General features: G+C 40.7%; 1 protein-coding gene across 1 annotated transcript; it reads left to right on the plus strand.

The window, feature by feature from the left end:
- The first annotated feature begins 1,685 nt into the window (after window positions 1-1,685).
- On the plus strand, window positions 1,686-27,680 carry LOC113015989 (protein-tyrosine kinase 2-beta-like). The gene is made up of 31 exons (XM_026158419.1): window positions 1,686-1,806; window positions 7,309-7,438; window positions 7,535-7,866; window positions 8,270-8,448; window positions 9,005-9,092; window positions 9,165-9,244; window positions 9,333-9,395; window positions 9,803-9,857; window positions 9,952-10,092; window positions 10,316-10,387; window positions 10,563-10,664; window positions 10,993-11,107; window positions 11,675-11,714; window positions 11,979-12,010; window positions 12,111-12,158; window positions 14,460-14,554; window positions 14,707-14,788; window positions 16,238-16,338; window positions 16,427-16,542; window positions 16,782-16,882; window positions 17,002-17,091; window positions 21,195-21,399; window positions 21,500-21,605; window positions 22,019-22,066; window positions 22,510-22,629; window positions 22,796-22,828; window positions 23,659-23,683; window positions 23,932-23,966; window positions 24,083-24,217; window positions 26,804-26,884; window positions 27,181-27,680. Exons 3-31 carry the CDS (start codon window positions 7,663-7,665, stop codon window positions 27,427-27,429), a joined length of 2,841 nt encoding a protein of 946 aa, XP_026014204.1. The 5' UTR covers window positions 1,686-1,806; window positions 7,309-7,438; window positions 7,535-7,662; the 3' UTR covers window positions 27,430-27,680.
- Window positions 27,681-27,940: the final 260 nt, after the last annotated feature.

Here is a 27,940-nt window from a genome sequence, read left to right on the forward strand (position 1 = left end):
AAAGACGGCGCAGTGGCAGGACAACCCGTTCTCACTCCCGAGGCATAACATGTCGACGTTTTGTCACGTCCCGCTGTGTTCCTGAGGAACGCGAAAGGAGACCTTCGGCGTTCTTATGGTACGCGGCGGGTTATGGCTGGAATCCAGTGCAATGACGCTCCCGCGGTAATAGACGTTTCAGCCCTGTTTTCCAGCCCTAAACCTAACCTTATTCCTGATCTTAACCAGGACTATAATAATGTTAAATAGCGTGTTTCTAAGCGATTTGAAGAAAAAGAGCGAACATGTGTAGATGGAGTCCAGAGGGTTCTCATATTTCCTCTTTTTTTCCGAGGTCGTCATTTAGGAACGTGGTGGGTAGCCGAAAACGTAATATGTTGACGATTTGTCACCTAGCGTAAAATGTTACGCTTTGGGAGTGAGAACGTGTTGGGCAGGATGGCTGCTGTGTTTGTCTAGGATTACTCCTCACCCCCTACCAACCCTGTTGCTGGTCACGTGCTCCATAATGTTATACTGTGGACATTTATGTGCTTTCTGTGCAGAGGAGTTTTTTTGTTTCCTGTTCTCATGGTGTCCTCCCATAGGAGCCCAGCATGAGTAGAGGTCTCTTTTTTCCTCTTGTACTTTCCCATTGTAGTGTATATTTCAGTGGTTTTCTGTAATGCAACCGTTCACTGACTTGTATCCCCATGTGATGTCTGTGTCGTGTGTGTAAGGTCAGGGGGCGGGTTCATTCCACTGCAGGGCAACCTGCATGTGGCGAATAAAATTTGAACTTGAACTTGAACTTGAACTTGCCCACTCAGGGCACGAGACCCTGCCCCAAGTGGATGAGTTTAAGTATCTCGGGGTCTTTTTCACGATTGGTGCAGCAGCCGCAGTGACGCGGCCGCTATACCAGTCTGTTGTGGTGAAGAGCGAGCTGAGTGTAAAAGCGAAGCTCTCAATTTACCAGTCGATCTACGCCCCTACCCTCACCTATGGTTGCGAGCTGTGGGTAGTGACCGAAAGAACAAGATCGCGAATACAAGCGGCAGAAATGGGCTTACTCTGAAGGGTGGCTGGCCTCTCCCTTAGAGATAGGGTGAGAAGTTCGGCCATTCGGGAGGGGCTCAGAGTAGAGCCACTGCTCCTCCACATCAAAAGGAGCCAGTTGAGGTGGTTCGGGCATCTGGCAAGGATGCCCCCTGGGCGCCTCCTGGGCGAGGTTTTCCAGGCATGTCCGACTGGGAAGAGGCAGACCCAGGACACGCTAGAGAGATTATATCTCTCAGCTGGCCTGGGAACGCCGTGGTGTTCCCCCGGACAAGCTGGAGGAGGTGGCTGGGGAGAGGGAGGCCTGGGCTTCTCTGCTTAGGGTGCTGCCCCCGCGACCGGGCCCCGGATAAGTGGAAGAAAATGGATGGATGGACTAAGACAGAATACATAAAGGATGGGTGTAAATTTACTTTATATTTTCTTTATATTTACACCCAAAAAGATGTCATAAATGCTGTCATTTTGTTTTAGTAAACAAATCAGAAAGTGTAAATAAATCTATTTTAATCACTGATGTTAAGGGCCAAGCTGTCTTAATTTACCTGCTAGACAGAAATTTTTTAATTTTTTTTTTTTCTTGGTGTACCCTTTATTTTGAAGGTAAACTCTCCTGACTTCCGTTTTAACCTTTACCCTCCTCCAGTGTTTTGACAGCTGCACGTCACAGGACCGTCCCATTGATGACTAACAGGCTAATTAAAGCACACAGAGCAGATTCCCCGCGTTGTTGACAGATACGTGCAGATGTGGTGATTTATCCACGCGGTAACGTACTCATAAAATATTGTGTCTTCATTGTATGGCCTTAAATGACTAGCTGGCTTTTACAGCGACAATTTTGTAAGAGGCTTGACTGTCATCAGTTAGCAGTTAAGGAAATGCACTTAATGCTCATCAGTCAGTAATGAACCATAACTCGACTGGGAAAACCCTTTCCCATTAACTGCGCTAAACTGGACTCTGTCGCCTCCTGCCGGACAGCATGGTTCATGGGTTATTTCTGATTCCTAACTGCTGTTTGTTTATAAATAAACAATAGAATCTAAATTCCTGCAATAACAGCAGCTACACGGTGGCTTTAAAACACAATGGCATAGGAAAATGTAATTATATTGTCACATAGCTATCTGACTCTTTGGAGGAATTATGCATGAATTAATGAGTATCTTGTAAAACTCAAACAGAAAGCTGTCAAACGTTTGACAGCTAATTGTGCTAAACTGTTTGCATTTGTATTTAAAGTTTAAAAGTTTTACAATAGCTTCATTTTCAACCTCAGTGCCTCCTCATTACAAATGACCCCGTGTTGCAAACCAGGAAGGACCGCTGTGTCCAAACCCTATTCTACTTTAAGCCCAGAGAGGCTATTAGATAAGATAGATAAAAATAATATACAGAAGAAAATTGATTCATAGCATAATTAAGTAACAAGTGTTCACTTTAGATTAATTATGAACACAATACAAATTACTACAGGAAAAATCCATTTGGAAATGTTGCATATGCATAGCAACTCCATGAAATTTTCAGGAGACTCACCTACAAACAGCACTAATAAACAAACGCCTAAACTTTTGGTAAATATAATCCCAAACATAACGTTAGACAAAGTGAAAGCTGCTTTCAACCTGGGTCACACATACACATTACAAACGCCAAACGTACACGGCTCATAGCATTTAAAGGAACATTTGCACAAGGCACGCAGTAGTTTGTATGGCCCCCACATACTTGTATGCATCCCTGCTAACATCAGAGCCTGCTCTTAATGAGATGACTGATGGTTTCCTGGACGATTGGATGGAAACATAATGTCCCAGAGGTGTTCTGTTGGATTTAGTTATGTCGCTATATGGATATGCCCCCCACAGACCATCACTGACTTACCACCAAACTGGTCATGCTGAATGATGTTACAGACGGCGTAACATTCTCCACAGCTTCTTCAGATCCTTTCACGTCTGTCAGATGTGCTTAGGGTGAATCACAGGGCACCAGTGGTGGTCCTTCCAGTTCTGGTATTCGATGGTAAGTCCCAGTCGGGCTCCACGGTGCTGGGCTGGGAGCACAAAGCCTACTAGAGAACACCAGGCCCTCAGGCCACACTCATGAAGTCTGATTGTTTGGTCAGAGACATTCACGCCAACGTCCTGCTGGAGGTCATTTTGTAGCTCTGGCAGTGCTCGTCCTGTTCCTCCTTGCACAAAGGAGCAGATACCGGTCCTGCTGATGGGTTCATGACCTTCTACGGCCCTGGTTAGCTCTCCCACAGTAACTGTCTCCTGGAAACTCCTCTATTTTCTTGGAGACATAGCAAACCTTGTGGCAATGGGACATATTGATGTGCCATCCTAGAGGAGTTGGACTACCTGTGCAACCTCTGTTGGGACCAGGTAAATGGTAAATGACTGGTTCTTATAGTGCTTTTCTCTTTTAACTGAGCACTCAAAAGGCTTTATATAACATGCTTCATTCACCCATTCATACAAGCACTTTTTTCTTTGCTTAAGTGTTCAGAGAGGAACTTGAGGTTAGTATCTTGACCAAGGATATTTGACATACAGGCTGGAACAGCCAGGGCTAAAACCTGTAGATGACCTGCTCTACCACATCACCTCATGCTACCAGTAGTGACACTGGCCTTAGTCAGATAAAAAAACTAGTGGAAAAAACAGTCAGAAAAGATGTGGAGGGAAAAAATATCTGTAAAACCATTCCTGTTTTGAGGGTTGTCTCATTGTTGCCCTTCTAGTGCACCTCTTGTTAGTTTCATTAACACCAAAGCCAGATTAATATCCCACAACTTTATCTGACTGCATCTCTGCGTTTTCATCTGCAAAAACAGCATCTTGTAGTTTAATGATCGATAACTAATTGTTTCAAATAAAGTGTAAAATGTTAAATGACTGCACCTCTAGAAAAGTGTGACACAAATGCACTGATCTTAGACTTCAAAGCAAACTGGGCTGGGTCATGTTGGGTGTGAAAAAGAAAATTGACAGATCACGCTAAACAGGATGTCACACTAAGAATTTATATATTCCAAAAGCTTTAAGTTGCTTCAATGTGTGACTTTTTTCTGCCGCTGCCAGTAGCTGATGATATTTACAACTCGCATGTCTTCGATTCATTTGAATTTTATTTTGTTGCTGCACAAGCCTTCATTTCATCTGTTATTATGAGTTACACGCAGGGTCTGAGCAGAATGCCACTAGCTACCATCCTCCATAAAGTAAACCCCAGATCTCAGTGACCAGCCAGGCCAGAGCTGATAGTCAGCATGCTGACTTACTGCTTCTGAGTCTGCAGAGGAGAAAACACAGGCACAGATGCTGAGCACGACACACCCAGTCTGAAAAAAGTAACAGAATCTTCCATCTTCCATCCCCCTATTTTTATAAATATGTTATAAATTATGTTCAAATACATAATTTAAAAATGTAGATTATGTAAATTACTCCATATTGTGAGACTATTCAGTGCATGATGTTCTTAAAGCTGCTGGCCTACAGTCAAATTCCACTTGGCATATTCCTTTGGCTTGGCTGCTGTACAGATAGAAGGCATTTCTACTGATTAAGTAATTAACAGACTAAAGAAGAAAATCAAAATCAAACAAGTAGGGAAACAAATGCAAGTTGAATAGTTGGAATATCATAAAAATCACCTAATAAAGGTTAACCTGGTACAACATGGCGAGCTTCATCACCAACAAAACGCCAACTGATATCTTTTGGAAGATGTTGTCTACATCCACAGATCCATCTCTCCAATCGGTTGGGTGTGATTTTCAGGTTGTTGTGCAGTTCACTGTGGAGATGATTTCACATCAAAAAACTGTAGAACTAGCACCGCCTACTCTGCCTTTAAGCTGATTGGCTGTCTCTGGCAAACAGAAGGCTTAAACAGCAGGTGGGCGGGGCTTCTGTGCTTGAGATGACCATATTGAGTGTATCCGCTATCTAAGATATCACTTAGAATCAAGAGCAAACACAAATGTCAGCAGTCTGACCTGGGCCTACTTAAGACACTGCTTGGAGTTATAGTAAATTCACCGTGCCAAATTTCTTAAGTGTTCCCGAGGTATCACTCAAACTTATCACTTTATTATTTATTACCTCATCCGCTCTGTCCAACTCTGCTTGGATAAGCAGCTGCTTGTTGTTTTTGTAACACTGCCAAAAGAGAAGTTGGTGAATAAACTATGCAAAGTCAACACTCATAACACGTTATCTTTTTTCAACTGCAGTAAATGTAGATACCAATAGATAGGCAAATAGTTAATGTCAACCAGTAAACATCGGGCAGAAATATGCACTTTATGTAGCTTTTCAAGAAGTATTATAAGACAATGTCAGACAAATGTACATTTTCTTGTGTACTTTGTGTACTTTGTGTTGGCGTCTGCTAGAAAATGCAAAAAGGTTACACTCGTACTTGCATGTACATATTCCATATGCATATGTGATCCAACCCACACACGTCCATATACTCATTTAGAGAACCACCTAATTCATTCTCAAAGTCAACAGAGGTAAAGCAAAACCACTGAGGTAGAACCTGAAACCAGGAGGCTAAAGAATTTTCCATCATGGCCACCACAGGGTACGCCTTGCCTCTAAACACATTTGCAAACTGTCCAGTTGCATCTTTAAATAAATCCTCTATTTAGGACAAACATTTTTGTTATGTAAAACAAGAGAACTCCATAGATAAGCTGAACCTCTTATAACAGGATGAGATATACAAAACTGTCAGATGTACTTTTGGTCATTTTAAGGTGGACAGCTCTTAGTGTACTCCACAGTAAGTTAGAAGTTCAATAAAAACCTATGCTAAAATGGTGACTTACAGCAGGTTCAGATATGCTGACACTAAACATAGTGCAGTTTAAGCTTAATTACTGCTCACAAAAATGATGACCTTTTGATGGTGCTAGATAAAACATTAAGACACCATCACGGTTATCCAAGTTTTTTTGTCCCTAAAGTCAAGCTGGTGATTTAAGCAGTTTAAAGGGACGTATTCTGTTCATTCTAACACTGATTCTATTACAGTAGCTTTGAATGATTCATAGTTAAAAAAAATAAAATCCTTATTTATCTTACACTGGCCCTTTTTGTAGCCCCAAAATACAGCTGGGGCTGTGAGCACTTCTACATACAGGGCTGTGCAAAAGTCTTGAGCTATATTTAATTTCTTTATATTTTGCAGAAAAATCAAAAGTTGGTGCCCCTATTTATTAAAATATGTGAAAACATATATGGAAGTACAATATATAAGGCAAAAAGACTGTTTGTACAACCACCTTTATTCTTCAGCATAGTCTAATCTGACATTGCTTTAAGTAGTCTTCAGGAATAGTTATCCAGGCTTCTTGAAGGACATCCCAAGCTCTTCTTTGGATGTTGGCTGCTTATCTTCTGTTCTCTATCAAGATAATCCCACATTGCTTCAATGTTGAGTCACAGACTCTGGGGAGACCAATCTGCGACTGATAGTGTTCCACTCTGTGCTTTGCTATGTGCTTCTTTGTCAGGTCTTTGTCTGACTTTTTCCCATTTCTTAAGGACACGACTTTCAGATACTGTTGATCTGCTGAATAGAGTATTTAAGCCTGCCATTTCTTCTTTTGTCCTCCACTTGTCCAGTTTCCTCACATTTTTCAAGGATACACTGCACACCATGCTAAGATATGTGGGGATCATCTTTTTTGTATCTTTGTATCTTTTCATATATTCAACCAAAGAAATGGGAAGGAGTTATGTGTTTTTGTGACAGGCTGTCACCAGAAAAGTTCCTAAAAAAACAATTGAAAATGGTTCTTTTGCTGATTTATCCCTTGAGATAGATGCTTTTTCTATTTTTAGCTTGCTTAACAAGTGGAGGAAAAAAGAATTGGTAGCCATATCTACATATGTGTCTAGATTTAAAATTCATGCAAGTTGTTCCTTTTACATATTGCCTGTTTAGTAATCAGGCCACACTTTCCAATTTCACCTGCGAGGTACTTTTGCTGACTTTTTGAAGAGGAAGCAAATGTCCCGTGGGCTATGCCACTTTTGCACAGCAGTGACTTGCGGTTGTGGACTGTGCCATTGCATGTAAGATGGGGGGTGACACAACGGTTTCATCAGTCCTGTCAGTTTTTCTGTAGCTGCACTTCAACTTCCTCATTGGCTCGTCAGTGCTGTTTCCTCTTTCGCGAACTGATATGATTCTTGTTCAGCAGACAACTTCTTATAGGTCTGCTCTTTTAATCTCCAGAAGAACACAAACAACACAAACCTTTGCTTTACAAAGTAATAGGTGTGCGCTCTGTCGCTGGGTTTGAATAGTCTTCGTTTTTCAAAGGCCGCATGAACATTGAGCCGTACGTGAAGCTTGTGCAAGACTGGTGAGTACAGAGACATCGCAGCAGAATTTAAGCCATTTACTGACACATGAAAGCTCTTTAAGTCTAACAACACGGTGATCTCTTACATGTCCCCAGCTTCAATGCGCCCCTACCTGTTTTCTGTGTGAGGGAGAAAGAAGCAGCAGACTGAAAGCTTGGACAGTCATGGATGTCTAAGTGCAGTAGCTGTTTGTGTGTCTGTGTGTGTGTCGAGTGAGTGCGTGATGTCGGGAGACACCAGCACCCTTTCCTGGAGGAGCATGTCTCTGACCAGCCAGTCAGATTCCTCGGACCTGTCTCCAACAGCGGGTGTCCACAGGGATGTCCTCTCCCAGGTGAAGATCATCAAAGTGTGTTTCCTCAGCAACAGCCCCAACCTGGGCAAGAACTTCAAACTCATCCGCTGTGAGGAGGGATGGACTGTCAAGGTAGACCTTTTTTTACTCTTACTTCATACTCTACTCTAAAACTATAAAAGCTTTACTCTGCTGTGCTTATCAGATAGACTGAAATGCTTTAATAATGTTCTGCCGCCCTGCTTTCAGCTACTCTTCTCTAAGTTTTCCTGACTTTATTGGCATCACTGCACTCAGATGTATTCTTCATACCTTCTTCTAAGACAACAAGGAAGTCTGTTTTGGATTTCTGATAACAGGATGCACACACTGATAAACAAGCCTTGCGCTGGCATTTAGCCTTCGCTTGAGTTCTCTAAACCTACATCAGAACGGAATTTATTCACATGACACAGCACGCGTTGTAAAGTTGATATCAAGCTTATACTGGAAAGCTAAAATTCAATATGCTTCTCTGTAATTATTTCAATCCCAGAATCTGATCAGCACGGTGCTGTCCAGCGGCTGCGTTGGTCCAGAGATAAAATACACCCAATGCTACGGCCTCCTTCTCAAACACCTCAAATCCTCAGAGATACACTGGCTGCACCCTGATCTCACTGTGGCTGAGCTCACACACCGCTACGAGCAACAGCACCTAGAAGCTGAGTGGAGGTTGGTAAACCTGTCACATCGCTGAATATTTTGTTTTGACTGGTTTTGACTGGGCAGTACACTCAAAAACACAAAAAAAGGATTCTTCGGCAAACATGAAGCGATATTTTTGAGTAAAATGCAGCCGAAATGTATAAAATCAAAACTTTATTTATTCATATGATTAATCATTAAAGAAATGTGCTTGGTATGTACAATCTTAAAATACAGTAAAGATATTTTTTTTTAGCCTTTTTTGGATAGGGACAGCTTAGAGAGACAGGAAAGTGGGGAGAGAGAGAGGGGAAGACAAGTGGCAAAAGTCCACAGGTCAGACTTGAAGGCAGGCCTCTCCAGCCATACAGCATTTGGTCGCCTGTGCACCCACTGAGCTAAGCATCCCACACTGAAAATATTCAAATAAAGTGTACTCTGTCTATCTAAATCTAACAAAAGTATCGATACTAAGCCAGGAATCTGATATCTCACAAATAACCAGCTGACATTATTGCTATTTGTGATATCTCAAAAATAATATAAAGTTTATGACCGTGAACTGTGATCTTTATTTATTCAGATATGACTTGAGGATCAGATACATCCCATCAGACTTTATGAAAAAATTCCAAGATGACAGAACCACCATGCTCTACTTTTACCAGCAGGTCAGTAAAATTGTCAGTGTTTTTGCACCTTCGTCTTAGCGGTTTAATTTAGGTTTACACGTTTACCCTCAGGTACGAAGTGATTATATGCAGCAGTATGCCTCAAAAGTAAGCGATGGAATGGCTCTACAGCTTGGCTGTCTGGAAATCAGGTAACATCTCATGGACAAAAGAAAAACTGGGCAATAATTGTGCATACTTTCATGGAAAACTGATGAATGGTACTGTTACTACTTACAGGAGGTTCTGCAAAGACATGAATCCAAACGGATTGGAGAAAAAGTCAAACTTTGAATTTCTGGAGTAAGTTTAGCATGCATAACCTTCCTACTTCTCATGCTACTGCCTGTTTACCTTTTACCTCAGGCCTTTCATGCCTTTGTGGTACATGCGTGTGTACCACTTTATTGTTTTTGTTAGTTGTTTTTTTTTAAATAGGCCTGCGCCACCTATTTAATCAGCATTTCTCAGAAATAGAAGGGCTTTCTATTTCTGAGAAATGATATGTGGATATGTGGTGAAAGGTGGATGAAAAGGAAGAGTAAAAATGACCAGATGCAGTCTCCGGTTAACACAAAAAGCTACATAACGTGCATATTTCTAAAAGTGAAAGTTTCACATTACATATTGTTCTAAACTAGAGAGATGCGGGGTTGCATCAAGTTTTTGTTTCATTATAGCTGTCTGACTTCCCTTTATTCCTCCATTAGGAAGGAGATAGGACTCGACCTCTTCTTCCCCAAAGAGCTCATTGACAGCATGAAGGTATGGAGCCAGAACATTTCGATACAATTTCTGCCTAAAGTTACAGGATGAAATAAAATGTGCCTGATTGTCTCCGTCTGCATCTGTGTATCAGCCCAAGCAGCTGCGTCGCATGATCCAGCAGACATTTCAGGGCTACTCGGCTCTGAATCAGGACCAGTGCATGGCGAAGTTCTTCACCACTCTGTCTCAGTGCTGGTGCTTCACACAGGAAAGCTTCGCCTGCCAACTAGTGGTGTGTATTTGATGTGTGCACTGGTTGTCACGTATACTGGCACTGAATAAAACAAGTGGTGACTGAATTCTAACAGTAAAAACTTGTTTTGTTTGAAGATAAAACGCAGTGCAGTGCTTTATATATTTATGTTTTTCATTTCTTTGTGTTCACAAAAATGGGATCTCTTCTCTTCTCAGAGAGGTTTCAAAATTATTAATGTGTGTGCTTTGTGTCTCTGTAGCAAGGCTGGAGCTTAACAATAGACTTAGTTATTGACCCTGATGGGATTAGTCAGCACACTGAGAACTCAACGGTGAGTTTGAACTTTCTCTTACTTCTATTAATTTTTGTTTGATCTCTTAAAACAAATCTGTCATGGTGTGTGTATGTGTGTGTGTGTGTGTGTGTGTGTGTGTGTGTGTGTGTGTGTGTGTGTGTGTGTCTATTTATATATAAATATATTGTCTAAATCTTTTAAATCTTTTCAGCCCATCTGTTTGGCCAAGTTCTCTCAGGTCCGCAGCATCTCCTGTACTGCAGAGAGTGATGGGCGAGCTCTGCTCAAAGCGCACATTGAGGGAGCCAAACAGGTAGCACTGAACTTCCTGATTTGTTTAACTGCTGTGTTTTGTTTCATTTCTACCTTTTTCATCAGTTCCCTGGAGGCGTCAAATCGTCAAAGACTTCCAGGGAAGTAATGAAAAAGAACTGATGAAATTTTGAAGTACAGTAGGTATCATTGTCCCCATCACCGGGGGAGAGTGATAGGGTTTATGATCTGGATTTTTTTTTTTTTAAATCACACTGCTTTTACAAACAGTAGTTGTGTTGTAGAAGTCGCATTGACTATATCTTAATGCACCCAGTGTTTTTTAGTTCTTAGTGCAGATTAAATATCATGTATCTTCCACCCTCCAGCCGCTGTCAGTGAACACCTCCTCCCTGGCAGTAGCAGAAAACCTGGCTGACCTGATTGATGGCTACTGCCGACTGGAAGGCGCTGAACGTTCACTTATTGTCAGCCCCAACAAAGGTAAAAGTAATGTCCATCCATGCAAAAAGTAAGGGTCTTGAGATTAAAAAATGTCTTTTACAAGCGTGTCCTGGCCAGAAAAAGAGCTGTATAATGGAGTTGCATAAGCTGGTATCACATGCATACTGGAGACTTTACGAGATATTCATTCTGCAGCTCATTCCAGGGGGAAGGAATGCCTTTCCACCCATCTTCTTAACCACTTATCTAGCTAAGAGTTGTGGGAGGGCTCAAGTACGTCCAAGCTATCATAGATTGACAGGTCGGGTATAGTTTGGACAGAGTGCCAGTCTATTGCACTCTTTTTTTCTTTTTTTTTTACATGATAACATGTGACATTTCCATGTAACCCACTCATTCTGCTTAATCCTGGCACTTACTTTTGGCCTCTTGGCTCTCACTTTCCATGAATTTGATATTACATTTGACATTAAAAAATAAAATTAAGCCATGTTTTTCCCACTTATTGCAGTAAGGTTTAGTATAACAGAGCATGAGACTGTGGAAAGAACCTTTAATTGCCTATTCCTGCCACCTATGCCTTAACCAGATATCTGACTCTTACAGGGAGAGATACGCGAATGAAACTTCCTGACATCCCAAAATGGTGAGCGTGATGAGTCAATTTGGAAAGTTGTGGGTTTTTTTTAAATGTTATTAAAGGTGACACATTGTTTTCCCTCGGTGGGGATAATTTAGTAGAAGCATAACGTATGTGGGTGTAGTTTATTTTAAGATCTTCCTCCTCTGTGTTCATTTTTTCATATGTCTACCGCTCACAGCTGATATGTCACAGATGTTTGCTGAAACGTTTGCTTGTATACAAAATGTTACAGAAAGAAAGAAACATTTTTCTCTCTTCTTCTTCCAGTGCTGGTTCCAATGCTCACAGTAAAGGTTTCAGTAAGTACTAATCCAGCCTCTAGAATTTTACTTTTAACTTTAAAAGCAATGTATGTATGTATACTAATAATGTGTTTTTCTTTTATTCGTTTAACTTTAGATTCTGATATTTATGCTGAAATCCCTGAAGACGGAGCTGACATTAGTGGTGAGTAGCATTTTACTTTAAATCAAAATTGATCCTGAAGCTCACGCAGATTGTATCGCTACCAATGAGCCAAAACCATCTGTCAGTTAAGGTGTTTGTGTTATTGCGATGGCCAGTTGTGGGGATTTTGTTATATAATCCCCTGCTGCTCTCTTCCTTATTGAGAAAGAATGAAAATGTTAAAACACTGTTGCAAAACAGCAAACTAAGAAAAGCTGGAGTATTCAAAGTGAGTAAGTGGAAAGTTAAAAATGTACATGTAAAAACTTCCCCGGGTTTAACCAAAATTATACAGTACTGTGCAAAAGTCTTGAGCCGCCCTCATTTCTGTATATTTCCCTTCCAAAAAGACTGAATCTAGTTTTGTTTTTTTTTTAGGTTTTTTTAACGTAACCTTGAGCTTCCTGAAAGTCTTTTAATGTTTTTCCTTGGACATTGACTGCTCTATACCAGTTCTATAACTTGGTTTGGGGTTTTTGTTTGCTTCTTTGTTGTTAAGGTACTTCAAACTTATGAATCATTCAAACATAAAAAGGCACCTAACTCAAGGGATGAGCCAGTGTTCTGTTTTCACATAATAACTTGGCAAAGAACCAATTTCTTTAGTTGAATCTATTAAAAATTATTTAGATAACACAGTTTGGCAGACAGGCACCGGGAGGGGCTCAGAGTAGAGCAGCTGCTGCTCCACATCGAAAGGAGCCAGCTGAGGTGGTTCGGGCATCTGACAAGGATGCCCCCTGGGTGCCTCCTGGGTGAGGTGTTCCAAGCATGTCCCACCGGGAGGAGGCCCCGGGGCAGACCCAGGACACGCTGGAGAGATGATATCTCTCGGCTGGCCTGGGAACGCCTTGGTATTCCCCCGGATAAGCTGGAGGAGGTGGCTGGGGAGAGGGAGGTCTGGGCCTCTTTGCTTAGGCTGCTGCCCCCGCGACCCGGCCTCGGATAAAGCGGATGAAGATGGATAGATGGATGGATGGATGGATGGATGGATGGATGGATGGCAGACATACAAATAATATTTATGAACCAGTGAGGTGATCCCCAAAGAGCTGTAAGATGAAAGCTTGGGATTTCTCAACATTGTGTGCAGCGTGTCCTTAAAAAATCTGAAGAAACTGGACAAATGGAGGATAAAAAGAATAAATGGCAGGTGTGGGAGATGCATCTGGCTATTGATGGGTTGATCGATGTGTTCGCTGGAGCCTCATCAGAAATGGTCTTGGTTCAATGGCCAGCTGGTGTCAACAAGTACCATCAAATTTTGATCCACTATGAAATACTATCTGAAAAGCAACTGGTCGACAACTGCTTCATTTTTCAGCATGTCAGTGATCTCAAACACACTGCCAATTGTAAAGCTGCCTTTAGACTATGATGAAGAATAAAGGTGGTCATACCAAATATTGAATTGGAATTGTACAAACTCTGTTTTTGACTTACAGTATTTTTATATAGGTGCGCAGATGTTTCAATAAATAGCTGCACCTATTTTCCTGGTGGTATATTTTTGGCAAGACTTTTACATAGTACTGTATATTTATTTTGGTTTACACCTACGCAGGGAGTTTATTAGATGACAGCTGCAGTGAGGAGTTTACACCTTCTGGGTACTTGTAGTGGCGTGTATGCGGTACCTTTGGTGCAGGCTCTCTGTGGCTGGTGTCAAATACTTTCGAGTTGTAACATGGTCTGTTTCACCTCTTATCCATGTCCAGTTCCACCTCCATACTTTGGATGTCACTATTAAACACAGATATCAGGGCTTTATATATTTATAGAAGTACATTGACTGATAAATAATTTAGGGCATTTAGATCTTATTTACTTGTTTTCTTGGTGCACTACTAAAAACAAAGGTAGCTTTTCCTTTTTTTTTCTTTTATACTTGCTTGCTATGTTCCTTTAAATATCCAGGAGATGTGGGTAAGTAACAAAAAGTGCCTGGGTTGGAGAAAATTTTGCAATTAAATTAAGGTTATTATTATTAATATTTACATCAAATTATATGCATGAGCTGTTATCACAGCTCACATTGTAGTTTCACTTTATATGACTCAGAAAATGAACATACTGCTGCAAAGTGTGAAACAGAGGATGTAAACGTGTCCCAACATGTAAAGGAAGGAAGTACAAATAGTGGCAAACCACACATCCTGTTGTGTGTAGGCTTTTCTTTTTGTTTTTTTGTTTTGTTGTCTTGTCTTGTTTGAACAGCTTTACATTTACAGCATATCACCTACCTTTTAAAAGAGGGAAACGTGGAGTTTTCTCAACCTGTGCCTTTGTTTCTGTGTGCAGAAAGGCACAAGATCTCCAAGGAGGATTTCGTTGTGGGACGGATCCTGGGCGAGGGATTCTTTGGAGAGGTTCACGATGGAGTTTATAAAAGCCCAGTGAGTCCATCTGTTGTGTTGACTAACTAGCCTCATGCTAAGGCTCAGACATGCTTGATAAGAACATCCCACAAATATCCATCAAACCCAAAGCTGAAAATATGAAAAAGGTTTGCAAATGTAAACCACTGTGCGTGTGTGTTTGTCTGCAGACAGGGGAGAGGATCCGAGTGGCCATCAAAACATGTAAGGACTGTTCGGCTGATGTAAAGGAAAAGTTTCTCAGTGAAGCCGGTGAGTGCATTGCAGCTGCAGTGATTGTTTCCTTTTCTTTTGCACTACACATGTCAGCCAGCATGTGCAGGGGTTTGTGACGCAACTGCAGCACGTAGGAATTTATAACAAAAAAAGCACTTTAGGGCCAAGTTGGGTCTTATGTGGGTGGGTTCTGATACACTTGAAAATGAAAGTGTTGGCTAATTTTTGCTTAAAGAAGTAATGAGTAAAGTGTGACAAGCCAAGAGTGAAATGTGCTAGTTTAGATCATTTGAAGGTTTTTGCACCAGTAACGAGGCTGATGTAGTGAACTTCCTGTTGTCTGCTTGTGGTTTCATGTAATAACTCCGACGGCTAAATGTGGGAGTCTGGAAGCCGCAGGTTTTATCATCCATTGCAAAAACATCAAAGCTTGAGACGTAACAAACTTTGATGTTTTCTGTTCTGAGATAGACAAAACATTCCTGAGGTCCGGACCTTTGCTGATGGTTAAACTGTTTAAATCAAGCGTTACATTTTGAAATTTCATGGTCACAGGACGAAATAGCCGACATTTTTGTTACGCTTTTCCCCCAGAAATGCCCTGCTTCTTCTTCCATGATCATCAGCAACACTCTTCTTATTTTCTTTGTTTAATCCAGCATTCACATTTGCATTTCTATGTAGCACTCGTTTTGGTCTCAACCCTGTCCTGTTGCACTCATCACGCTTCACTAGCTGCAAATTCACCAGCTAGCCGCACGTTTCTTTGCTGGGCATGCAGTGGGTGTTAAACAAAATGAGCAACAGAAACTCCTCTGGAATCAGGTTTTTAGAGTTAATCAAACATGCACTTTTGGGTGAAAACTGTATGACAGTAAAATATATAATAACATTCAATTAAAGAGCTGTGGGGTCTTTTAGGGGATGCCACATGATGGCTCTCCTCTGTAAAGTAAAGTTGAACATGTTTTATTTTTAAGCCTATCAAACATGAGCAATTGCCCATGCTCATCTGATAGGAGGGGCTTAGAAAAGAGAGGGGAGAACTATCGATTTTGCTTCTGAAGAAAATAATTATAATCTTCCTCATAAAGTATGAACAAGACTTGCACAAAAAGCAGAAGTCAAATGTATTTTTAGATAAAGAGCTTAGGTTAGGCACAGTGGTGTGATGGTTAGCACCATTGCCTCATAGTGGGGAGGTCCTGGGTTTGAATCGACCACCTGCCTGGGGCCTTTCTGTGAGGAGATCGCATGCTCCCGGTGTTCTCTCTGAAGCCATGCAGTCAGTAGGTTTAGGTTAATCTGTGTAGTTGTCTGTCTGCCTAGGCTGGAGTAATGCTAAAAAAATTGTAAGCAGGACTTTGGGGCTAGTATGGCTTTTGTTATCTATAAACAAAAAGCCATAATATAACCAAGAACCATTGCTGCATGTAATCTCTGTCTGTCTCTACATTAATAAAGTCTGAATTCTCTCTGTTAAAGACTTGATGAAAAATCTGGATCACCCCCACATCGTGCGTCTGATTGGAGTCATTGAGGCTGATCCTGTCTGGATTGTCATGGAGCTCTATGAACACGGAGAGGTATGTTTTTGTGTTTTTATTCTAATGGTAAACCTAAAGTATCACAACCTAAACCGTGACTTGCAACTGTGCCTTGTTTCGCTCACAGTTGGGGAACTACCTCATAGAGAACCAGTACAGCCTGAGCACAGCGACGCTTGTCCTCTACTGTCTACAGATATGCAAAGCTTTGGCTTACCTAGAAGGTCTCAACATGGTGCACAGGTAGCACATTTTCCACAAGTAGTGTGCTTTCATTACCTGCAGTGTATTTTAAGAAAGAAGCTCAGCAGGACTGAATAAAAACATTTTTATTTTGCAGAAACTTTAAAGCCTCTCTGCATGTTGTGCAGATATTAAGTGAAAATGGTTTGCATGCTGATTTCTTTTGGTGTGATGTTTCTTTATTCTTCGCGTCATCTTGTGGTTTCTATTTTCTTTGTCTGTCTGTCTGCGGGCCATAGAGACATAGCGGTGAGAAACATCTTGGTGGCGTCTCCAGAATGCGTCAAACTTGGTGACTTCGGCCTCTCTCGCTACGTAGACGACCAAGAGTATTATAAAGGTGCACACATCGACAAGTTTCGAATGTTTGTAGAAGTCAAAATAAATGTCATGTTTTTGCTTTGCCCGTTTAACTGCACCCATTAACTTATTGAATCTCAATTTCTCCTCTGTGTGCAGCTTCAGTGAGTCGTTTACCAATCAAATGGATGGCGCCAGAATCCATCAACTTTAGACGTTTCACCACAGCCAGTGATGTCTGGATGTTCGGTGAGAAAAAACAACAACAAAAAAATTCATTCTCTCAGTTACACATGTAGGTCTTTACTCCGTCTGAACACAATACAGGCTTTTATTAAACCAGGAACAGAAACAAGTAGTGCTTAAAGTTAGTTTCACCGCGGTACAGCTTGAGGTTTTCACTCAGTTGATTTGTAATTCCTCAGGCTGTAGACTGATGTGAACCATGTTATTTAGTCCTTCCATCTCTCATAGCACACAGTTTTTGGGCTGATGTTAATGCTTGAGGAGTCCACTTCAATTTTTTTTTTTTAAATTTAGAGCCAAATCACAACAACAGCCGTTTCACAGGAGCTGTTGTTTTGGCATCTTGAGGCATGTGAGGCTCTGCAGCTAGTGAGTCAGCCAAACGTTGGGAGTTTTTAAAGATAACCCACCTCAGCACTCAGCGACCCATCTGTGCAACATAATGTGGTCTGCCGCTTCATGCCTGAGTTACTGTGGTTCCCAAATGCTTTCTCTTTGCAGTAATAGCTCTTACAGCTGGTCATGAAATATCGAGGGGGGAAGAAATTTCATGAACTGAGTTCATAAAGATGCAGATTGATTTCTGTAAAAGCAGACTGTGCCTGATTTTACACACCTATGTTGGGCTACAGCTATCGATTTTAGTGATCAAGTGTTCTACCGATTATTCCATTAATTAATCGAGTAATACCCAACAAATACTTATGTCTTATTAACTACTAAAACCAAGTATTCAAAAGAGAAAGAGGCAGGTCTTTAAAAACAGCTCATAGGTTTCCAACCTAAAATAAGTCATAAATTAAATGGGTTTAAGTCCTCTGAGAAGGCTTTCTTATGCTAGGCTTACACTGTGCGATTTTTGGCCCATTTTGAGCCGATTTTTCAGTCGTGCGACCGTTTTGGTGATCGGCCCGATTTTGGCCTTCATCGTACGTCGTGCATCATGTAGTATACGTGGGGTAACGAGAAGCGATTAACACCTCACGACCAGCTCCCAATCATCAATCGCTTGGTCGGGAGGAGGGTGTCACCGCAGCTGCTCACACTGCGCACGCGCAAACACATAAACGTCGGTGAGCACGGCAGTGCAGCGTGTGATCTGGACACAAGCGATGGAGGCACTTGTAGAACTTTGGAAAGCTCATCCGAACCTTTTCGATGTGGCCTCACAAAATCATCACAACCACAACAACCGTGACAATAGTTGGATTTACACTGCTGCTCAATCACAGCTGCTTGATCAATGTTTTTCGTTAGCAATTTAGCAAAGTTGATGGTGGTGTGTGTGTGTCTGTGTGAGTGAAAGACAGAGAGGGTGAGTGAGCGACAGATTTTCTGTTATAACCTTCATTTTTATGGACGCACAGTGTGAGCACTCAGGTCGCATCAGAGCATCGGGCCGTATAGTGTGAGACCCTGCAGACCCAGTTTGAGCAGGAGCGGAATCGCGCGACTGAAAAAATCGCACAGTGTATGCCCAGCTTAAGTATGTGTGTCTGTGTGCGTGTGTGTGCATATGAGCAAGTGTGAAAATGTGATTGAGTATGTTTGTCTGTAAGCCTTTGAAAGAGCATGTGGCAGCTACAATGAAGAAAAGTGAGCATATCAACTTCCTCAGAAGTGAGCACTTTGATGCAACGCTTCCTGCTGCCGAAAACAGGCGTGCTGGTGTTTGCAGCTGTCAGTAATTATTGTTAATAATATTTAAGTGACCCACCTAAAAAACCCAAGTCAGAGGCTCAGACTTTCCTGGAACATGTACACATTTTTGAAAAATATTTTTTTAAAATATTAAAATATTATCAATACAATACAATACTACGGAGCCCCGCAGGGGACATGGGAGAAAAAAAATTAAGACGGACTTTTGCGAGATCTCGCAAAACTATTTCGGGATCTCGCAAAACTTTTGCGAGATCTCGCAAAACTTTTAGCCGCATTCTTCGGACGCTGGCTCGAAGCTGACCGGGAGGTCGAGGCACGATGTGCCGGGAAAGCGGTGTTCCTCCCGGCTGTAGTAGATCTCGACCTCCCGTTAGCTTCGAGCTAACGGGAAGAATGTTTTATATTAATCATTTGTAAATCAGTGAAACAAGTGAACCAGCCATCATCATTTTACATTGTGGGCTACAAAAAGCCCATAAGTGGGCCATACCAGACCACTGAAACTACGTTATGAATCGTAAAATCACCAAAAAAAGAAAATGCTCCTTGTTAAAAAAAACTGTAATTCCTGTAGTAGATGGTGTCAAAATAGGAATGTGTTTTTCATCGTTTATCTACCAATTAATTAAATAGATGTAGATTGAGGTGCTTTATATGGGACATAAAGACCGTACAATAATACAAATCAATCAGTAAGAAGAAAAGCTGTAAAACTTAAAGGTAAAAATCTATGCACTTCTTCACATTTTCCAAAGCTGTCCAATGTCCCACATTCTGGCCCCGGACCGTATGTTTGCTGTAAACTAATGTTACTAAAGCCTAGAATTGAATATAATTTAGTATGCATGCTGCATATTATGGGGCGCCGTTTTTAAAGTGAAACATGCTGAAATTAACGTCAACATTTTTTCACATTTAGCTCAAAACCTTACAAAAACATGTTTTTTCAAGTAATGTTTTACAACATTTAGTAAAATGTTTGTAACTTTTCATCAAATGTTAAATATTAAATCTAAATATTATATTTAAATCTAAATGTTAAATGTTAAATGTTAAATCTAAATGTTAAATGTTAAATCTAAATATTATATTTAAATCTAAATGTTAAATTTGCATGTTAGCCTAAACATTTAGATTTAACATTTAACATTTAGATTTAGCATTTAACATTTAAAATTAACATTTGGATTTAGATTTAAATATAATATTTCGACTTAACATTTAAATTTAACATTTAAAATTGTGTTTTAACTATGAAAAGTTACAAATATTTTACTAAATGTTGTAAAAAAGGACTCGTTTTGAGCTAAATGTGGAAAAATGTTGCCGTTAATTTCAGCATGTTTCACTTTACAAACAGCGCCCCATAGCATGTTACTAGTAACAAGCGCTGCAGTTTTGGACATTTCCTGAGCTTGCCAGTAACAGCTACAGCTCCGGTAACAGTGTGCGTAGACAGACTCCTCTTTATTCTATTACAGCGTCATCTTCACTGCTGCTGTTGTTTCTCATGAGTCTTTTTGTTGAGATAAGTAGGGGCTGCTTGAGCTTAATGGTGTAAGACATTTTATTCAAACGCGTGCTCCTAAATACATTTGTACTGGTTTTAGTCACAAATTTAGGTGAAAGGCTCACAACTGTGCAGTGGTCAGTGGCAGCTGAGTGCTGCATAGTCGTGGTTTATCAAAGCATCACAGTAAAGAATTTACATTAGGGATTTTTTTAGTAATCAAGTCTCTCAGTGAATAATTGCAGCCCCACACCTATGGGACTGAAGACATGCTCAGTACTTTTGTTCATGTGATGCAGAGATGTCAAACATACGCGGGCACCAGATTTGGTTGGGCAAAGACTCCAATCTGGGCCAATGGACAGCTTGAAAAATGTGACAGAATGCATAAATTTTCACATGCATTTTCATAAATTTTACAGCTTTTCTGATTAATAAAGACCCCTCCCTGCCACTGAAATTTATACTGCACCAAAGTAATTAAGTAGCAGATAAATGATGATAATAACGCTCCTGTTTTTAAAATATCTACTATAGAAATTAAATTGTTTTTCCCATTTTTTACAGTCAGGTCACAGGAAAAAGCATGATATAAAATTATTAATTTTGTTTCAAATCACCTTGTTTGATTTGAAACAAAATTAAAAGTGTCTAAACATCATGAGTGTGTCTCTCTAAAATCTGATGTGCAAGCTTAAATCAAGTTTCATGTCTGAAATAATAGTTTAGTTGGGAATCATCTTAGAGACAAATCTGCTGATGTATTTATAAACCGCATTTGCGTGATGAAAGTGTAAGTGCCAGTCTCAGTGTGAATAGATAAACATAGATTATTTTTAATATAGCTAATCGTGTGTGTGTGTGTGTGTGTGTGTGTGTGTGTGTGTGTGTGTGTGTGTGTGTGTGTGTGTGTGTGTGTGTGTTCAACCAGCTGTTTGTGTGTGGGAGATCTTCTCAATGGCCCAGCAGCCGTTCTTCTGGTTGGAGAACGGGCAGGTGATCACCCAGCTGGAAGCGGGCGTTCGACTCCACAAACCGCAGCTCTGCCCGCCCATCATCTACTCGCTGCTTACCCGCTGCTGGGCCTATGAGCCCAGTGGCCGTCCCAGCTTTGGCCAGCTTGCCTGCTCCCTCAGGTGCACACTCACCTAACTGAACACATGACCCCCAGTACATGCAGAAGAACTGATCCCACTATTCAAAGTTATATAAACTGATGATGCCTGTGTTTAATAGTGACGTCCACAGAATGGAGGTGGAGCTGGAGAAAGATGAGAGGCGAAACAAACCACGGTCCAACTCGATAGCATTTGATCCCAACCACACGGAGCCTCCACCAAAGGTACCAAAGGTGGCTCAAGACTTGCACAGCACTGCACACACATATATTTTTGTTGCGTTACAACGCATCTTGAAAGTGAAATACACCAGAGTTTCTGCTTATTAAATGTGTCAAACTTTTCACTTTGGTCTCATAAATGAAGCTGCATCTGCAGATGCTACATGCTAGTTCCTTCATATTCAGGTTCCTAGAAAGCTGGAGATAGTGTGGAAGTAAATGGGGAAAATCCAGTCTTTCATTAACTCACACAGATCACTTTCTTTTTCACAAGCAATTTTCAACCATTTATCTTTTCTATACGCTTATTGTGATTTTTAAAATGTCTTTTTTCATGTGTATGCAGTTTAAAGTTATGTGCAGAATGAATTATGTAAATGTTTTAACCTACATATTGTCCTCTTTCTTTCTCTTAGCCTTCCAGATCAGCAGGCAGCACCCTTCCCCAAGGCTCACACATACAGGTATCTAAACACACTTACACACACAGATATACAATAGTGTACACATACATGTATATTAGTGTCTAAATTCAGATTCAGTTGCGCGCGTCCCCTTACCCAGGAAACACATATTCAGTGAATGTTAATACAGTTTTGAAATTTTACCTTCACAAAACCGCTTCTTATCAGCAATTGCATTATTGATCTTTTCATATTGCTTAGAGTCACGTTCGTCGGTGGAAGCGCTTCTGCTAAAGGGGTTAAAATTGGATGACTGGAGGATATAGTGGAGGAAACAGAACACGTGACAAAATCATTGAAGGGGAAAAACTGTTTTACATAAGCAACTGAGAAAAAGTTACAAAAAACACATGAGGTTTTAAATAGCTATCTGCGCTGTATAATAAAATTAGTAACATGTCAAGGACGTGTGTGTGTCTGTGTGTGTGTTTGTGCATGTGTAGGTACCTCCAAAGGATAGCATCCCAGCATGGGAGAAAGAGAGAGTGGAAGAAACTTTGGAAAGACAAAGAAGAGAAATGATGATGGACAAAAAGTGGCTGGAGCAGGAAGAGAAACATCTGGTGAGAGATCACACACACAAACACACACATAATGCAGCCAGGTTTGAACCACAGGAGTTTAGCAGTGTAACAAAATGAAGTGATACATGTCTGATATTATTTCATGGGACTATAATTGATTACACATAAAGCACTAAAGCTTCTTTTTAAATGTGTTTTCCTGTAGGGTCCTGTTGTGGGACGAGATACACAGATCGAGGTACTTTCTTCTTCTTTTCCTCTTGTGCAAATCATGCTTTGATCAGCACGAGGCAGAAACCCAGTTGAAAATACAGCTGCTCGGCCATGCAAACCCATGCCGTGAAGCTCCTGATGCACAGTTTTTGTGCTGATGTTAATACCAGAGGAGATTTGGAGCTCTGCAGTGTTTGAGTCATTACAGTACTAGCTATAGCTATGCAACCACCTCAGCAGTGAGTAAACCCACTGTGCAACTTTAAGTGATTTCCCACTTCCTGGCGGAGTTACCATGATTCCTAAATGCTTCAGATTTTCTGGAATACTGCCAACATTTGATCGTGAAATATCTAGGTGGGAAGAAATTTCATGAACTTACTTCCAAGGTGCGAGGAGAAGGACAGAGATCTGGTGACAGATCTTCCTTAATGCTTCAGCAACACATGAAGCATTAAGGAACAACTTTATTGGTTGACCAGCGTGTTTCAGCTTATGGCTTTCATCGTGGTCACAAGTCGAAACACGTTGGTCTTTTGTCCATATAGTGTAAAACTATAAATGTTAAATTGATCTTCCATCTACAGTTCGAGCTGACAAAAATTCAGTGGTGACTTGTTTTCATCAACAGAGTTTAAACTTTTAAGACACAAACCTTGTTGTGCTTTAAATAACTCACGTGGTTAGCTTAATGAGGAAGTTGATTTACTCAAAAATGTGGTAATGGTGTGGGGGTTGGGAGGGTGATTGGTTTAAACATATTAGTTTCCAAAGATTATTTAAATGCTGCTGGCTAACCGTACTCTGTTAAGTTGATAAAGAGTATCTGTGTCACTGTTTCTCTGTTATTTGCAGCTTCCTCACAACAGCTCAAAAAACGGTGAGTCCACTTTAAATTTTTAGGTGTCTTCAGCGTACATACACTTTTCTTAACTTGCAGTGTAACGTACAAAATTAATTAATTAATTAACTAATTAGTACCTTTCAAATTTACTCCAACATTTATAATCCTTTTTTTTTTAAAACTGTTAAGCATCAGCTGTTCATGGAGTGTGCAAAATCCTGTGCTGTTGGCATTACTAGTCTGATACATGGCTTTGATTTATTAGATTCTCTTCTGTGTTTCAGGTCCTCCACAGAAACCTCCAATGCCAGCTGCACAGGTAAAAGTGCACAATAAAGTTTTCATCGAAAATAGTTAAGAAAGGGTTGAAAATGTGGACATTTTAAAGCTTAAATGAAGCTACGTGTCAGTAAGAGCTTTCTTGTACTGCTGCAGCCTCGTCCCACAGCTGAGCTGGACCGATCAGGTGATCAGGTTTACACCAGCGTCATGGCGATGGTGAAACAGGTGGTCCAGCTGAAGAATGATGTCAACACACTGCCGGCTTCTGAGTATCCCAATGCTGTCAAGGTAGGTCTATGTTAGTATCTATGATACACTGAGGATCACCTTTTTTCAGAGCACACAGTACTGACAGCAGAGGGCGCCATTGGTTTAGCTCAAGCAGACATAAAGCTTTCTATCAGGTGTAGGAGAGTTTATACAACTAAACATAAGTTCCAGCATTTAAAACATGGGACATTTGTAGTGTTATTAAAATTAACAACAGGTGAACTAGAGGGGCAACAATGAGACAACCAATGTTCCCTCTAAGCTGCGCGCGTGCGCAATTGCGCACTGCTGGCACGGTCTCTGCGCACAGAAAATCTGTGTTGCGCACAAAAAAATCTAACCTGAATTGAAATTAAAACTAAAACTTTAACATTCCTGTTTTTCAGTGTTAGTCAGTAAGTGACTGGCTGCTCCCGTATGGGAATAGAACGATGCCACCTTATCCCATAGTCCAGCCAATGATGCGATTCACATTCGTATACACGCAGTAAATCAACGTCGTTGACAGGCTATGACAGTGTCCTTATGCGCCGACACCGGTGTTTTAGCTAGCAAAGCGGGCTGATGTGGAGTGAAGCCACGTTAATGACAACGTGTACAACCATTGGAGATGTGAGCAGGACAGACGGAACAATTGACGGAAAAAGTGTGGACTTTATACCAGTTTTTAAATTGTGTTGATCGGCCACGTAAAACCAGAGTTATGATAAAAATATATGCAATGTTTGGTTTTCTTCCTGAATACTGTCCTTGTTTATATTTACTGCGGGAAGTAGTGATGTGTCGGTCGGCTCTTAGAGCCGGATCTTTGATGTGAACGACGCGAGCCGTGGGTTTTTTTTTTCTTTCTCTCACCCTCTCTCTCGCATAAAAACTGCAAAACACGTAAAAACTCAAAACACGTACAAAATACAACAGAAGTGCTCCAGGATGCTAGGGGCAGTGTTGAACTTTTGTTACCTAGAGGCTACACAAGCCAGCAAGTACCAACGACCAGATTTGGTGTGTGGTAGTAACAGGTAAATGAACATTTTTTAAAATTATTTAAATATATATGAGTGCTTGTGTATAAATACACAAACAATACACATATGCTTTCAATTGTGTAATTTAAGTGATCTAAGTAGCTCTGTTTTGGAAGTTCAGTTAATGCTAGTGTGTTTACGTGCTTTGTCTCTAGGGGCCACCGCATATATTTATATATATACATATATAAATAAATTCCTTTTGTGCATAATTTTATATTATTGTTAATAATAAATTAATTAAAGCAACAAAACAACCTGAAGAGCCTGTTCGGAGCCGAAAGAGCCGGTTCTCTAAAAAGAGCCGGAAATCCCATCACTAGCGGGAAGAAACAGTAAAAACTGCGAGAGTGCGTTTGAGGAAAACGCTCAAACGCACTCTCCGCCTATCAGCAAAAACAACACCAACCCCCCCCCCCCCCCCCCCCCCTTCCTATTGGTGGAAAAATGTACCATGTCGACCAATCCAAAAACTATATATGGTAACAGATGTTTAGGAAGGGGGGAAGTTTTAGGAGTGACGGCGGTGTTTTGAGATGTGAGAGATTTGCGACGTTTAGCGCAAATCTTGTGTAGTTAGTGTGTAGTGTAGTGAGTAGTTTTGTTGTGTGTGTCAGAACAATGAAGCGACTGCTGAATATTACAGGTGTTACAGGAGTGATACATCTCCTGCTGTCAGGCCTGCAGGTACCAGGCTGTTGTTCTCCTTTATCTCATAGTGGACAGAAATTATTTTTTGGAGTGGCACAAATAATTTTTGTGACATCAGATTTGATGCAGAACAGCTGATTGTTCTGTAAATACTTTGAAATGTATATTTTAAAAAAACACCTTGGCTTGGCTTCATTTTTAGGTAAACAGCTGCAAAAAACTTAGTTTTTTGCATAATCCAGTAACTTTTTTGAAGAAGTAACTATATAATTAATTGCCCAACGTTGGTCATTATATACTGTATTTTGCAGACAGAGAGTTACAGGACTCTCTCCCAGACCACAGACTCAGACTCATAATACAAGTCAGAGCTTTACAGAAAATAAAAACAAAGTTTAACTTATTTTAATTTTTAAGTCTTTTTAATTTTCATTGTAAGTGGGCTAAAGCAGTTAATTTAAAGTGGTCTAACATAAATGTAAATGCTGTAATTTGATTATTTTAATAAACCATGTAACTTGGATGGATTCGATGCTGGTGTGACCACAGTGCAAACGTCTGCTGCTGTCCAAGGGACCGCTCAGGGCGTTTGTGTGTTCGCTCAGACACGTGAAAAATTAGAGGGAACATTGGAGACAACTCCCAAACTCATCATGTCCATCATTAGTGCTGTAACTGTACGATACACGGACCTTTTTTCAGGAATAGTTTGAGCCACTGACAGTAGAGGGCGCTGTTGTTTTAGCTCATGCACACATAAAGCTCACTATCACGTAATGGAGAGTTTACACAACTAAACATGAGTTCCAGCTTTTAAAACAAGGAAGACTGTTTGTATTTGAGTAATTGATCATTTTATCCTTCCTCGTCCTTACTTCCACATCTCTCACTCCATTCATCTTCGCTTTTCTCCATCATCCACCTGCAGGCAGTGGGTATCTCTCTCCGGACCCTGATTCAAAGTGTTGATGAGATCCTGCCCTCTCTGCACTCCTCTATGACCTCAGAGGTAGGTTTCAAATATTGTCTGCCTTATGTTTTGTGACAGTGTATGCATATCAGCCAGCAGACCAGATGCAGAGGGATTTTCTTTGAAGATTCACATAAACAGAAGTTATGTTGTGAAACAACGTTAAATACTCAGTGCAAAAAGGCTTTTTGGCTTCTATGTGTGTCAATATAGAGATTATTACCATTTGACACTTTATGCCATATATAAGCATACTAGATCATCTTTTCAGTCTTTATACTTTTTTTTACCTCCTGTTGTCTGTATGATCTGATCTTCCTTCTGGTCCATCCTAGATTGAGGGCACGAAGAAACTGCTGAACAAGGATTTGGCAGAGCTGATCAATAAGATGCGACTGGCCCAGCAGAACTCCATAACATCACTAAAGGAGGAGTGCCAGAAGCAGATGTTAGCTGCTGCTCACACTCTTGCTCTTGACTCCAAAAACCTCCTGGATGCTGTGGACCAGGCTCGAGTCAGGGCCAACCTTGCCAAGCCTAAACATGACTCAGAAGATGAAGAAGATTCTGGGGAAGACACATAGGTTCCCTGCTGATCAAACGAACTTGAAATTTGGCTTTAGTTATGAAAGGATCAGTTCTTTTCTTGAGGACATGTGGAGGCTATGTCCTTATGGTGCAGCTCTGTCCCGAGGGGACAGGGGTGTATCAGCTAATGAAAGATGTCATACTGTATTTGTATATGCGCTTAAACAACTGAACTGAAACGCTGAATGTATTAATAATATTTGTAGTGTTTATTCTATATTTTTACTATTAAAAATTATGACCTTTCTGTGTTGCAGTGGTCATTTTATGATATAAATTAATGATACATGATACACCTGTGGTATTAATGTAAAAATTCTATGTTGCTTTGTTCTCAAGTTATTGCATTCACACCTGTGACCTTGATCTTTAGGTCCAGATCACTTCAGTTTGAAGTCATTCAAAAAATTTTATTTTATTTAAATTTTGGTATCAATTTGAAAAACCTACATCGCCTCATTCTGGAGTTATCCCAGTCACAAACTTGCTTGTCCACGCTGGCTACCC

This window comes from Astatotilapia calliptera, chromosome 23, assembly GCF_900246225.1.
Source record: "Astatotilapia calliptera chromosome 23, fAstCal1.2, whole genome shotgun sequence".
Lineage (NCBI taxonomy): Eukaryota > Metazoa > Chordata > Actinopteri > Cichliformes > Cichlidae > Astatotilapia > Astatotilapia calliptera.